The 14130-nt window shown below is 31.3% G+C and overlaps 3 protein-coding genes across 10 annotated transcripts; 1 reads left to right on the forward strand and 2 right to left on the reverse strand.

Moving 5' to 3' along the window:
- Positions 1 to 4272: 4272 nt before the first annotated feature.
- Positions 4273 to 8862, reverse strand: LOC114872691 (polycomb protein Sfmbt-like). Of its 5 annotated transcripts, none has more exons than XM_029180164.2 (10): positions 8757 to 8862; positions 7945 to 8237; positions 7622 to 7856; positions 7357 to 7556; positions 7091 to 7291; positions 6748 to 7012; positions 5899 to 6635; positions 5529 to 5784; positions 5091 to 5440; positions 4273 to 5002 (listed from the first exon to the last, which is right to left on the reverse strand). In XM_029180164.2, exons 1-10 carry the CDS (start codon positions 8776 to 8778, stop codon positions 4673 to 4675), a joined length of 2889 nt encoding a protein of 962 aa, XP_029035997.1. In that variant the 5' UTR covers positions 8779 to 8862; the 3' UTR covers positions 4273 to 4672. The 5 variants fall into 5 exon arrangements, with proteins under 5 accessions (XP_029035997.1, XP_029035999.1, XP_029036000.1 ...); XM_029180166.2 differs by having other exon boundaries at positions 7945 to 8213; positions 8757 to 8820; XM_029180167.2 differs by lacking the exon at positions 8757 to 8862 and adding an exon at positions 8608 to 8750 and having other exon boundaries at positions 7945 to 8213.
- A 193-nt stretch (positions 8863 to 9055) lies between these two features.
- Positions 9056 to 10564, forward strand: LOC114872694 (serine hydrolase-like protein 2). 3 transcript variants are annotated; one of them, XM_029180176.2, is made up of 2 exons: positions 9056 to 9146; positions 9636 to 10564. In XM_029180176.2, exon 2 carries the CDS (start codon positions 9672 to 9674, stop codon positions 10557 to 10559), a length of 888 nt encoding a protein of 295 aa, XP_029036009.1. In that variant the 5' UTR covers positions 9056 to 9146; positions 9636 to 9671; the 3' UTR covers positions 10560 to 10564. The 3 variants fall into 3 exon arrangements, with proteins under 3 accessions (XP_029036009.1, XP_029036008.1, XP_029036007.1); XM_029180175.1 differs by lacking the exon at positions 9056 to 9146 and adding an exon at positions 9414 to 9455; XM_029180174.1 differs by lacking the exon at positions 9056 to 9146 and adding an exon at positions 9465 to 9569.
- A 106-nt stretch (positions 10565 to 10670) lies between these two features.
- Positions 10671 to 13940, reverse strand: LOC114872620 (protein arginine N-methyltransferase 9-like). Of its 2 annotated transcripts, XM_029180000.2 has the most exons (7): positions 13465 to 13940; positions 13265 to 13391; positions 12740 to 13141; positions 11630 to 12634; positions 11392 to 11545; positions 11240 to 11305; positions 10671 to 11165 (listed from the first exon to the last, which is right to left on the reverse strand). In XM_029180000.2, the coding sequence occupies exons 1-7, from the start codon at positions 13664 to 13666 to the stop codon at positions 10824 to 10826; spliced, it is 2298 nt and encodes a 765-aa protein (XP_029035833.2). In that variant the 5' UTR covers positions 13667 to 13940; the 3' UTR covers positions 10671 to 10823. The 2 variants fall into 2 exon arrangements, with proteins under 2 accessions (XP_029035833.2, XP_029035834.2); XM_029180001.2 differs by lacking the exon at positions 13465 to 13940 and having other exon boundaries at positions 12740 to 13195; positions 13265 to 13356.
- Positions 13941 to 14130: the final 190 nt, after the last annotated feature.

The raw sequence follows: 14130 nt of genomic DNA on the forward strand, positions 1-14130 counted from the left end.
ACTGAGAATCCCGCCGCGCGATTCCACACGTCCCAGCAGCCGTCGTCGTCGCGGCAGCGAAAAAGACGACGGGCTTCTCGCACACTACACCGAAAAAAAAACGACGCGCACACCTTCACGCCTTTATGACGCGTATTTTTTACGAAATTCGTAATTAATATTTTTCCGTTTTATACCGCGGTGGCACGCACCGAGATTCGTCCACGGGACAACCACTCCGCGCGGCGCACACACAACGCCCGAACGCGTTTTGTAATGGCGATCTTTGGCGGGAAACAGCTGAGGGCCCCCACAGCGTACCACGAATCACTCCGCCGCCGGCTTCAGGGCCGTCACTATCTAAGGTCCGTCGAGAACCCTCTTCTATCTCGGAAGTGCACACTTTAATGAAATTTTTTCATATTTTTTACACCGATTATCCTATCTAATTTGTAACACAATTTACTCTTGTTGTGTGTAATAGGATATTTACAACACTTTTGACGAAACATGGATGTTTAGTCAATTATAATTATGGTTTTAACATTGAAATTCTCACGTTTCGCCGTAAAAATGATTGTTGTTCAAGAATACACGGTCAACGCGACAAATATCCTCGTAAAAATAATGCTGCATCTCAGGCGAATCGTTTAATGATCATGAGCACGTCGATGAAACCATCACGTGGCCACATGCTTAAACGTTATTTTTCTTAATGCTTTATCTTCGATGAAAGTTGTAGCACTCGCGCACGACACGATATTAAACAAATATATATATACATATATATATATAATCTGGTCGATTAATAAAATTCGTTGTCTCGATTTTGAATTCCGATAAAACACAATAACTGTATCATTAGCAGGTACACAGAGATTACGAACGTGTATGAAGGCTCACGGTGTTGAACGATCGAAAACCATGTTCAAGGCACTCGCGTTTAAGTTTAGTGAACGCGGTTAGGGTGAACGCTACATCGTACTCTGCCCTGGACAATGACTCTCTTTGGACCAATCCTACACCAGCTCATCTTCGGTTTCACGTTCAGTTCTCCACAGTTTTCCGCAGGTAGTTGCACGCAGGCTGCCCGTTGCTTCGCAACAGATCACTAGTATACTTAACTGTTTCCTCGGCGTGCTATTGTTAGAAATATTTAACGCGTTTAGAAGGGACTACTTTTACGTCGCGTAGGTTTACGCTAGAGGAATGGTGCGGCCGCGCGGGAAACATCTGCCAGCTGGCAGAGGCCCCGCCCATAGAATACGCCAGTCTCCCTCACTTCCCCCACCTGCACGACTCTATACCCGACGTATACATGTTTAACCATCTGTATACCCATGACCACGCGCACATACACGCAACAACCTTTTATCCTGCTCCTTCTTACCACTCGCCGTGCACTGTTACACGATACGAAAATTGACAATAAAAATTCGTTACTTCCCCGCAGGTATGATACATCATAAATGCTTTGTCCTGCGTATTCTCGTACAGATGCACTCTCAGACAAATGATAAAAGCTACATGTACTCTTTAACTATTTAGTACTATTTTTCATATATGTACTTCAAATAATTATCTACTGTATTGAGTGAATTATCTATTTAAAATTTATGATTCTAAACGATCTTATTAAATTATATTCGTTTAGAAATCGATTAATTTTACGAGTATATCTAAAAAGAAAATAAACACGCAATCGTAGCAAATAATAAAATTACGATATCGTGCATCGATGCTTTACAATTATTGTTTTTCTCTTAATAATTTTCAGTAATTTAAAAAATATATTTTTAATACTTAAATGCTTTTGAATGTTGTACTTTGTTTTTTTCTTCTACACTACAATTTTACGTAGACTCTTGATGAAATAGGCCTGAATTTTCCGTAAAAATCACAAGCTCTTATTTAAATCGATAAATTCTGAAAAGTCGTACAGCTACTGCCATCTGACGGTCGAGAACAACGGATCGGCAACCGAAATACAAACACTCAAATGATTTAATGTAAACAATGTACTTCCATCATTATTTGCAAATATTTTTTTTTACAATATATGTGAAAAACATTTATTTGAATTGTTTTAATCTTTACTTCTATAAAAGAAACATACGAGTGACGAACTTACAAATAAAAAAGAGAAGAAATAGATATTCTCACTTTCAAAACCTAGTATTATCGATAAATACTGTCGTCGATTATTTGCGGCATAGTATTTTGTATATTCCGATACAATGTAAGCTAAAAATAATATTTAAAGATTGTATTCATAGTTATTGCTCGTACAGTATTCCATTTCGTTGATAATACATTACACCGTAAAAAATGAAAATTGTATGTTAATTATAATTGAAAAGGGATAACTATGAATACACCTCGCGATCAATTAAATAAATGAAAACATTAATATCTCTGATCCTTTCTCTTATATCTGCAATTGATTTGTTAATTTTGAAAAAACGCTTACTTCTTAACCTAAATTTAAAATTCACAAATTTGAAAATATAAATCCTTTTCAAGTCTCAGACACATTGTTCAACGTGAAATAGTTAACGATACGTATGAAAAAGTGAAATCATAAAACATTTTTCCTAGTGCCTTACAAAATAGCTACTTAATCAGCATTATTCAGCTGATCATAATACTTTTTTTGTAAAAAAAAAAAAGATAAAATAAATTGTACCAAATTGTACGCGTAGATTTTTTCAATTTCATTTAAATTTTCATTTCCGTTAACAAGTACTACCAATCAAACCGATAATTCACGTAAAAAATTTTGTCTTTCAAACTTTTATTACTCAACTGTGTGCGTATTGTAAATCTAATTATAAGACGTTGTAATAGGAAACAAGTTATCTAAAGTATGATTTCTTAAGGAAATTTAAATTTTTATATTGAACTTCATGTTATGTTCAATTTTACATTGGACGTTATTTTATTTTTAAATTAAAAGTCCTTGAAATAACACTTAAAAATCCATCCAGTATTTGTGTTTTAATTTCTGTTTGATATTGTTTTATCTATTTTTGTACTCACAGTTAATGTATTCAAAGCAAAACCCAAACTTTTAAAGTTTATATCTGTAATACTATTTATAATGCCTCCCAATTTGTACACAATACTTAGATTAAGAAAATGTTACTACTTTTTCTTTGATCTGCAGATATAGATACATATATATATCATATTCTCCGAATTAATGAATTTTTACACTGCTATGCATAACCGCGTGTCAACATAACGAAAAAAGAAAAAGAATATTTTATTATGTAAGTAGCAATTAAAATTCTGGTATAATAAAACGTGGATGACCAATCAAAATTCATGTTTAACATTTTATAAATTAACTGCTAAACAATTTTAGGTACCAAATCGAGATCGGTACCTAGTGAGATTCCAAAATGTTGAATAAATAAGCAGAGTAACCATGTTACTCTATCGTACTAAAAATAGTATTTAAAAAGTCTAAGACAAAATCAGCCTTAGACTTTGCTCGACTGGTTTGATTTACTGTAATGATTATAAAGCTACATATAGATACAATATTTGATATACAAATGCATCAACCACTTTCCAATAGTTACACTTCTTGTACACTGCGGTTACGTTTCCTTTTATTTTCTTCAAAAAGTTAGCTAAACTTAATACTGTGCTAAATGCTATATTTACAAGATTAGAAGTTGACCATTTCGTTCTTTTCTTATGTACAGACATGTACTTCTTGGTTTCAGCGAAGGGTAAATCAACAAATTTATTAAAATATGTAAAACTATTTTAGTAATGTGAATTATATCATTAAGGCAAACGTGATTAGAACTGTAATGAATTAATACCCAAGAGTTAGTTTGTACTTTATTATTCATGTTACTATATTTTTACTTTCTATTTTAATATACCTTTGTTGATTTACTCCTAAAATGTTATGATAAATTACGCTTTAGAAATTTTTACTTGAAAAACAAAAAAAACCTTTTAAACGTGGTTCATGCACCTGTAATCAATGTAGGTCAACATGAAAGCATGGATTTACAAATAACGGCGTTCTAAAGAAAAATTTACCTCGATAATAAAATAATTTCTCATATTTATAAGAATGTATAAATGCAATATGCTCACATGAACTCTCTTAATATTTTTTATGATAACAAATTGCATACACGTGAATATTACCATAGACTGAATTTTGATCTTTTCTTATCGGGTGATTAGTATTTATACTTGCTGTGTAAAATTAAAAATAATAAGTCGGATCAATTCATTCTGGAATATTTCTAGCTACATATTTAAAAATATCAAAATAATTATTTTATTATCTTTTAGTTTATAGTACATATATGTATTATAATAATAGCGTGATTCCTCAAATCATATCCGTAGCTGTTTATGACGTTTAATTCATGCCCAAAATGGAATAATTCTTTCGTTTAATCATAACTTCGATAATAGAATGAGATTTTTTGTTGTTTCACTTTTTTTTCTTACGTATGCATGTCTATATACATATATACGTATATTATGCATATACATATATATGTACCTTTTATTCTTAAAGCATATAACAAAGAATATCTATAACCACAGTGAAGTTTAAATTCTTAATTATTTGCATCTACATGCCTTACCTGTAAATCCATGTTTATTTTATGCAATGATGAAACTTATTCATAGTATTAACTATGTACTATTTTTGTTATAATAACTTTTTCAATCCTAATTTCAACCTTTCCTGAGCTGGATTCACTTTGATTTTCAATTGTTGAATAAGATCATATATTTTTAAAGAAGGACCAACTTTAAAACCTGTTAGGTCTATTATTTGGTCCTTAGTGAGTGTCAACAAAGTTTTTCCATCTATTTTACGTCTACTAAAATTATCGCAATACGTTGCACAATCATTAACACGAAGAAATTGTGCAACATCAAACACATTCCATTCAGATGGCACTAAATCACCAGATTCAGAACTTTTTTGAACACCATCTGCTAACCTTGGGATGTACTTATTAGTGGCAGATGTTACCTAAAGAATAGGATATTTATTTTCAACGGTTGTATGAAATAAAAATATCAGTTCCCAACGTGTGCAGGTATTATAAAACAATACTCACATTAACATATGTTGTTGCAGTTCTTTCTTTTGGCGGTGGAGGGTTTTGTATTTCACTTTGAGTATCGTTTAATGCTTGACCCTGTCCAGTAGTAGGACTAGGCAGAGTTTGATCAGGCCCAGCTGGTTCTTCTGCTGGCTCTGGTTCCCTGTTTCTTTGTTCCGGTAAACTTTCCAAGTCACGTTCTCTCTCGATTTTTATTCCCTGGGCAGGCTCTACTTCTCGTTCACGTTCACGAGCCATACTAATACGTTCACTGTGACGAGGTAGAATGTTTTTCGCGCAGGAAACTTTACTGCTTTTCTTCAATTTTCGCTTAGCTTTACGTTTAAGGCCTCTCGGTGATTTTACTGAAATGTATTTGTAATATATCAATTTAAAATCTAAAATTTACTTTGGGGAATCAATAGAGTATAAAACGTATTTCTAAATGTTTACCAGTAGGACTAGTGTTTTTATTGAGTACACGGGGCCCTTCTAGTTTATGATCAACAAGATCACACCAACCAACTGGATAAATGTCAGGACTTTGACAATCTAGCCATTGATCATATTCGTCCTCCCAACCATCAAAGTGTACTCTTAATAACCTCCCAATTACCCTAGTAATAGTAGCAACACAAACTAATCTAGGATCCATTAGGTCAGCTGCTTCGAGCCTCATTCCTTCGATAAATCCGTGTTGAGGTATTTCCTGTGTACAAAATTGTATACATAAAGAAGTGTATACATGATTATAAGTAACGATAAGTAATGAAATTTTTAAGACATTATTTTGCTATTAAGAAATACTTATGTAATAAATTACCCTATTAAATAATTGCACCGGAGCGGGTACAGTATTTGTCTCTGTTAAATACGCGTCCCATGTAAATGTAGTTGGATCGTATCCCTTTGGTGGTGTAAGCGGTAAACCATGTTGCGAACAGAATCCAATTGGAAAAATACAAGGTGAACATGAATGATAACAAAACCAATCAGCACCGCTTGCATCTTCGTCGTAACTATCTATACGAATCATTATATAATCCTCTTTTAAAACTTGCATAACCGTTGCTGCACATATGGCAGAGAGATTAAGGGGATCAATGGCTTCTATTTTCATTCCTTCTCGAAATGTGTATCCAAGATGTAAATGATGATTCTTTGGCACATAAAAAAGATCTTCTGTTGCATCGTCTTCGCATAATTTTGATTTCGATACGCGTTCCAAATATTCCGGATATGCATCCAACGTTTGTCCTACTCTTTTCGCCCAGCCAACAGGGTGTATAAGAGGAGAATCTTCGTGGCACCAAAAGCCATTGTCTTCAGGTGGTGAGTCATAGTATCTTACATGTAAACGTTTACCGACAATTTTTTGTATTGTTGCTACCTTTACCTGCGAGATTCTATTTTTATCTACTACTTCCAAATGAAGTCCACATCTAAAACGCGATTTCATACTATCATTAACTTTATTATAAAAATTAGTTGGCAGTGTTCTTGCTCCTGTCAATCGTCTCATTAGAAAATCCTTCCAGTCTTTGTACTTGTTAGCAATTGCTGTTACAAACGATTACAAACAGAAATAAGATACATGTTCTACGAAGAATTTTTCTTTTTTTTTTTTTTCTTTCACCAGTTTCATAATAAATTATTAGTAACGTTTACTTACTATTAGGTGGAATGAGTGGTTTTCCAATGGTTGCACACCAACCTACCGGATGTATATCATTCGAGCACAGAGATACCCAAAAATCTTTATCGGCATTAAGCCCGAAACCCTCGTACCTTAATAAAGCTCTGTACCCAGATATACGTAATACAGTAGCCACCCAAAACGAATCTGGGAAAGCTTCGCATACTTCATCACAATCTGTATTCTCCACTTCTACTTTCATTCCGACCGTTATATTATCCCATATTTCCGATATAGGTGCCTGAAACAGGAACTTTGTATTAAAATGAACAAAAGAAAAAATTACAACTGTACTATTACAATCGTTACTATTACTAACATGTTTAAAGCAAGACACTGGGGCAGCACAAAAACCAGGTTCAACCAGTTGTGGGGTCCAATCATAAGAACCTGCCATATCAGCAGTTCTTTTCCTTCTTACAGGTAAATCCTCTGGCATCACTGGTTCAGATATCACTTTTTCTTTTTCTTTTTCTAATTCAATTGTTTCCTTTACATCTGCTTCTTCTTTTACTATAGTCTAAAATATTGATATTTTAAGATATTACATCGTTGTTTCGTAATACGTTTTCAAACGTAACTTACATTCTTTATTAATTTAGATTCACTCGGAGAAGATGGATTTACAGATGCAGGTGTCTCTACTGAATGTGATGGACTATACGTGGAGTCAGCAGTAGGAGCGGTATGTTCCGAAGATCTTGCACACGCTCTACTACAGAATCTACGTTCTTTCGTGTAAAATGCATGTTTTACACCAATAGCACCACATTTTTCGCAAACAGCTGTCAGAAACAAAATAACTTTATAAATATGTACTATAAATATATAGACGCATTCTATAACTTACCTATACCATCTTTACGAATAGGAATAAAATTTAAGTCTGTATGAGGTTGGTATGCAATCGGGGTTTTTAAAACAAGCCCAGGATGTTTTATAGGTTTTATTTTCCTATTACGATTGTCTTGAGTAGTTTGGGTTGCTGCATTGTTTACAACTTGTTCCCGTTCTTCATCACCCATGTAATCTTCTAATGTTAAATATTCTGCCATTTCTTGTCTTTCAGACTGTGAATCATATTCCTAAAGGAACAACAACAATAATGATAAATAAAAAGAAAAATTTTCATACAAGAATGCAAGTATTTAAATTTAAAAAATTGAAACTTACCTGTTGTATTTCCTGGGCATCAACAGCTTCCATAGCTTCGTCAGGTTCAGAACATTCATTAGAAAACTGAGGTGGTAAATACCGTACCATAGTAGTAGGTGCAATTTGATGATTTCTAATGTCTTCGTATGGATTTGAACCATGAGAGAAGAATGGACTTTCTGCTTGACGAGGATCCAACATAAGTTCATGTGTAGGTTCTCCATGTACCATCATATCTCCCATCCATACCATCCCTAATTCCGGTAATCCAGGGATGGAAGCATACACTGAATTCATACAAATATCCATTCCTATATTCACATAATGATTGCAATATTACTTTTAGACAGATTTAAATGTAACTATACTTTTTAATATGAAATAATAAAATAATGAGATTAAAGCAGTAACTTTCGTCACGAAACAAAATTATTGTATCCAAATATACAGATTTTAACTAGGCGAAGACACTCGATAGACAGAAGCATTCCTGGATCATACAGGAACATTTATTTAACAAAGTATCCACAGTACACAAAATATAACACAGAGACTTTTGAAATAAACGCTATTATATTTGAATTCCATTCAATATCGTATAAAATATGAAAAAAAAAAAAATTCAATATGATTTATTTCTCAAAGCGACGCCGAAGATTTGAAAATCAACATTTATTCAACCTTTTCCACTAGGAAACATTTTTCAAAAGAAGAAGTTCCTCTTTGAAGATACACCATATCCTGTGAAAAGTATTCAATCCCAAGATCATGAGTTACGATGCAATTTAACGCGCGAACATATTACATAGCGTAGGAAAACAAGTACGAACCATTAGAAGCTTGCATGTCCATGACAAAGCAGGGCTAGAAAACTCCTGTATATTCAAGTGGTGTACAAATCGCTACGCCATCTGATATGGATCATAGTTATTATAAATAATTTGCGGTATATACAAAATTTTATTAAAACTAAATAATATTTATCATATAAGTTGTAATGTAATAAAACTTAACAAGATATTGTTAAAATAGTGTAAAAAATAATGAATCAAAAAGTTACAAATTTAAGTACGATCATCATTTATATCATTTATATCATTTATATTACATTATATAATTGTTATATCCAGTTGATATTCATAAATTATAGATCGCAGAACAAAAGATTATAAATTGATACTGATAAGTGATTGTTGATTAAATAGATAATCCATTAGTATGTATGTACAAATTTCGAAATAATTTGCTTCATTCTTTTTAACAATGGCGTCGTTGAATAATTGCAACTATTAGTTAATGATACTAGTATCTTAGTGTGTATATATACAATAGTATGAAATATTTATTAATATGTAATGTGTAATTTACAATAAATAAATGTAATAAATTTTTTATAAATAATACTGACACGCGTAATTACAAAATAATAAATTTTTATTTTAAAATATTTCATGATAAATAAATTTTTATTATAAATAAAATATATTTAAAAATAAGTCTGGTATTTTGTAACTCTATTAAAATTCAAGGTATTTTATAATTTACATACTAACGATAAGTGACTTGCAGTATAGTTTCTCTTATCAAAGTTTAATTTTGTGTTTTGATAGCTTGTAATATTTGCTACCGTAATTTTAATAACAGTAATTATCTTTATAATTCAACTTTATTTTTATACCTTTTATCTTTAAGTATTTTTTATTTTACAGAAAAATAAATTGACGTTTTACAAGTGTTGTAACAACATGAGCCAGTTGCATAGGGAATCAACAGAAGTTAAGTTTAATGTCCCATGGGGTCATATTGCAGGAAAAGTTTATGGATCTTCATCAGATCCAAAAGTTTTGGTGGTACATGGTATTTTAGACAATGCTGGGTCATTTGACAGGTTGATAGAACTACTTCCACGTCAATACCAATATGTGTGCATAGATTTGCCAGGACATGGATTATCATCCTCATTTCCTCCTGGACTACCATTACATTTTTTTGATTATGTGCATTCAATATTACTAGTTCTGGATGCTTTAAAATGGAAAACTTGTATATATATAGCACATAGTTTTGGGTCTCAGCTGGGAACATATTTCAGTATTTTATATCCTGGAAGACTAGAGAAGATCATAGCAATTGATGGGCTTGTACCTTTTCCAGTTAAAGATATAGTTTCGAATATTCAACTATTGTATAATTTAGATTCTTACGCTAAAGACTCAGGAGTACTTTATACAAAAGATGAAGTAATATATGCCTTACAATTTAGAAGGCAAGAAACATTAAAAACAGGTGCAGCAGAAGCATTGTTTAAGCGTGCAGTTACAAAAGTCAATGATTTATATAAATATAATCGGGATGTTAGATTAAGAAACATGGTAAAACCAATTTATAAGTGGGAACAGCACAAAGAGATCTTCAGGGAATTTTCAACCCCAATTTTACTAATTGTAGCTGGTAATTCTAGTCGGTCAAAGCAATCCTTCAAACAAATAAACGAAATAACCAGTGTTATTGACAAAAATAAATTTTCCATGGTTATAGTAAAAGGAAATCATGATGTACATAATAATTACCCTGAAAGGGTAGCACCGCATATATGTAAATTTTTAAGCAACGAATTAAAGAGTAAATTATAAAATTTTATTTTTAGAAAATATTTTTCAATATAATATAATGGCAGAATAATGTATATTACAATAATTGGTGATATTATATTATTAATATAATAATATAATAATTAATATTATTATATGGAAATATAAAGTATTTCATTTTTGTATTAACTTTACTTTTATTACTAATGAAATATATTATTTATACGTATAAAACGTTAAAATGTAAGTAACAAATGTACATTTGAAACGAATAGTAAATATATAAAATATGGGTCACTGTTGAAATTACTTAATTTTTATTCGTATCATACCCTCGGCTTGTTGAACTTTTACACATACTTCATTGCCTTGTAAAATAGTATTTTTTAATTCATCTTCTAATAATACTGCTGTATGATTCATAAATGATCCACTTCTTTTTGTGTTGTAACTATGATTCGATGTTAATCTAATTTTGTACCAACACACTAAAGCATTTGGTAGTAATATATTATTAGAAGCACTTATCTTTCCAAAATTTATTATACGTTCCGCAATTTCATTTTCTCTCATTTCTATCATTACGTTTACATCAGATAAAGGTTCGTACAAATACAAACTCGAATTCAAATCAAAAATTTGATTTATCTGTAACATGATAAATGACGTTACAGAAATTTCAACAAACGCTATTCTCCTTATTACTGTATTTCATGTGTTACCTTAAATTCATTAATGTATTGCGCAATTCCATAGCAATGTGTATTACCAAAAATACCATTGAATTTCTGCAGAAAGAAAAAGTATAATTAAAATATTTTTAACCTTCTAGCTTATAATTAATTTGTATGAATACATATATTTGTACATATACCTTTTCAGAATTTGCATCAAATGCAAGCGTTGACATTCCTTGTAAATTTTCATCACTAACATAAACCATATTTGGTAAATCCTTTGAAAACACAAGCTGACCCATAAGAAATATTTGCTCTGGTAATAAGATACCATTTGGTTTAAGCAAACATCTGTAAAAGAATCATACGATGTTTTAAGTATTATTAATAAACTGTAATCATATATGAAGTATGCATTTTAAGTATTTTTTTTACCGAAAAAATTCCTGATTGTGTTCTTCACCATAATTTTTTATTTCTCCTTTAATATCAAAATTATGAACAAATATAGTGTCTAAAGAAACTTTAATGTGATTATATTTTGATATAATAAATAATTTGTCTTTAAAACCATTTTGTTCTGCTATTTGTTCAATAAAATGACGAAGTATTGTATTTTCCGTTTTATAATATAAAATTGTACTATGTTTATTCTCTTTTAATAACATTAATCCGTATATTGGGAAAGGAGAAGTATCCAAAATAGTGTGTATTTCTTTGTTAAGCAGTGATCTACTAACTTCGGCAAGTAATTTAACATACTCAAAATCGTTTAAAAATATTATAATCTCTTTGGGTAATCGATACAAGTACATGTAATTATCACAATTATCAAATTTACGATTTGGTGATATATAAGAACATTTTAATTTTCCTTTCAATATTTCTCCCTTAATTATTATTGCATCTCCTTTGATCAACGACTTTGGTATAGCCGAAAAAATAGCAATCTGCCAACAGGAGTTTCTTTGTGACGTGTCTATCGTTGTATTTTCGTCGAGATGTAATTTAAACCAAGTAATCAGACCGTCAATAGTACCATCGCATGTACATTTTGTGTTTATTACATTTTTTACTCCATCGGTATTAAACTTTTGCAAATCCGACAAATCGTTAAAATTTATAGTAAAAAGGGCCGTAGGTTCTGTAATATACTTAACTTTAACATTTTTTAAATTTTCCGTATCATAATATTCCTCATCTATCAATACAAATATATTATCAAAATTTAAAGAGCAAGATTCTTTTACTTTATCAAATATTACAGTAGATCTGTGTCTGATATATTCACATTCTACAGCGGCTACATAAAGCGTAGCGCTCATAGGTATCACTATACCAGTTTTATCCAAAATATTTGTATGTACACTTATCATGGATGGTACTACGTGTTCTCCAAATAAACCAGCATCAAAAGTTTCTGTTACTATTAATTTCACCCTGGAAAATATAGACACGTTTAATAAAAATGAAATTTATTTATGTACGAGGTAAAATAAATATTAACGTCTAAACAAAGTCTGTCTATTTTATTTAACAACTGACCTTTCCGAGATATCAGCCGGAATTGTAAGATTTGAAGAAAATTTCGATAGTAATATTATATCTTCAGCATTATTTGTTTGAAATACTTTTTCAGCAATTTTTAACATCACTGGTGAACAGTCGCATGCATAAATTTTTTTAGCACCTGCACTGTGCGCGTATAAACTTAACAAGCCTGTACCAGTTCCTACATCTAATACGGTATCATATCCTTGGGAAATTCTCCTTTGAATCGCACGTTCAAACGCATTATTCCTTTGTTTGTCGTTTAACATTGGAAAATGCCACCTATCCACTGCCATGCTAAACGCATTTTGCAAATTTCTTTCTGCTGGCAGAAAGTTAGGATTGCTTTCCAAAGCTCTCTTTAAATATTTTATTGCCTTTATTGGATCATTATTCCTTTAACAACATATTTTTTATCCTCATTATACGGAATTTTAGTGGTCATGATATCTGTCATGTTAAAAAACAAATTTTAAATTGACTAATTATAAATTTACCTAAACAGCAAATTCAAATTACCTCAAAAGATGAGCTGCAAAATTATGTAACATACGGGCATTTTTTGGAAAAATATCCAATGAACGTTTGTAACATACAATAACATCATCAAATCTGTTCTCGTATGCAAGTTGAATCCCCCATTGACCTAAGAAATAGATACTTGCAAGTCTATATACATCAGAAAAGTACTACATAAGTATTAAAAAAATAAGACCTACAAAGTACATCAACAAATGCTTCTTCAATTTCTGATCTCCTCGCAGGGCATAATTCTGCTACAACTGTGTAATATGCATATGCCTTTCCTACATTTCCAGTTCTATCGTGGTCATAAGCTTTTTGCAAAGATTTTGTAACTATGTCATCTACTTCTTTTTGCATTTCTGATATGTAAGATCTTTCGTGGAGTATATTTATCATGGAAAAGCATACCCTTTACTACTATTTACAATTGATTTCTTAAGCTTTTGATATTTGTTATAAGCACAGATACATTAACAAAACATAAAAATACCATGTATGTACACGTTAAATCAAATGAATTATTAATATTTACAATCAATTTAAACATAAAAATTCAGTTTATAAATTTAAAAACGTTACACTCCCATTTGGCTGAAAAATGTTTAGAGCACCATTTATTGATAGATTATTACATAGAGATGGGGAAAAAGTAACGAACTATATAACGAACTAGTTACTTACATACTTAAAAAAAAACATAACTAGTTACTTTAAAATGATAAATCACTGTTAGTAGTTTTGTCTAGACTGCCATTTTCCCTAGAGGGATATCGATCGTGCTTGAGGGTATACATATAGTTCAGCGCTTTGCTATTAGATGGTGCTAACAGTAGACTTTTCATTTTAAAGTCGGTAACATG

The sequence above is a fragment of the Osmia bicornis genome, chromosome 3 (assembly GCF_907164935.1).
Source record: "Osmia bicornis bicornis chromosome 3, iOsmBic2.1, whole genome shotgun sequence".
NCBI classification, from domain to species: Eukaryota; Metazoa; Arthropoda; class Insecta; order Hymenoptera; family Megachilidae; genus Osmia; species Osmia bicornis.

What these genes read in the sequence shown, in the direction of transcription:
- LOC114872694 (XM_029180176.2), top strand. Translation starts at nt 9,672, where the DNA reads ATGAGCCAGTTGCATAGGGAATCAACAGAAGTTAAGTTTAATGTCCCA.
- LOC114872691 (XM_029180164.2), bottom strand. Translation starts at nt 8,778, where the DNA reads ATGGACATGCAAGCTTCTAATG. An exon ending in CGGTGCAATTATTTAATAGG is followed by an intron (nt 5,785 to 5,898) that starts GTAATTTATTAC and finishes TTTTGTACACAG; the next exon opens with GAAATACCTCAACACGGATT. An exon ending in CTGCAACAACATATGTTAAT is followed by an intron (nt 5,003 to 5,090) that starts GTGAGTATTGTT and finishes CCTATTCTTTAG; the next exon opens with GTAACATCTGCCACTAATAA.
- LOC114872620 (XM_029180000.2), bottom strand. Translation starts at nt 13,666, where the DNA reads ATGATAAATATACTCCACGAAAGATCTTACATATCAGAAATGCAAAAA. An exon ending in AGCATTTGTTGATGTACTTT is followed by an intron (nt 13,392 to 13,464) that starts GTAGGTCTTATT and finishes TCTATTTCTTAG; the next exon opens with GTCAATGGGGGATTCAACTT. An exon ending in TTTGCAGCTCATCTTTTGAG is followed by an intron (nt 13,142 to 13,264) that starts GTAATTTGAATT and finishes ATGTTGTTAAAG; the next exon opens with GAATAATGATCCAATAAAGG.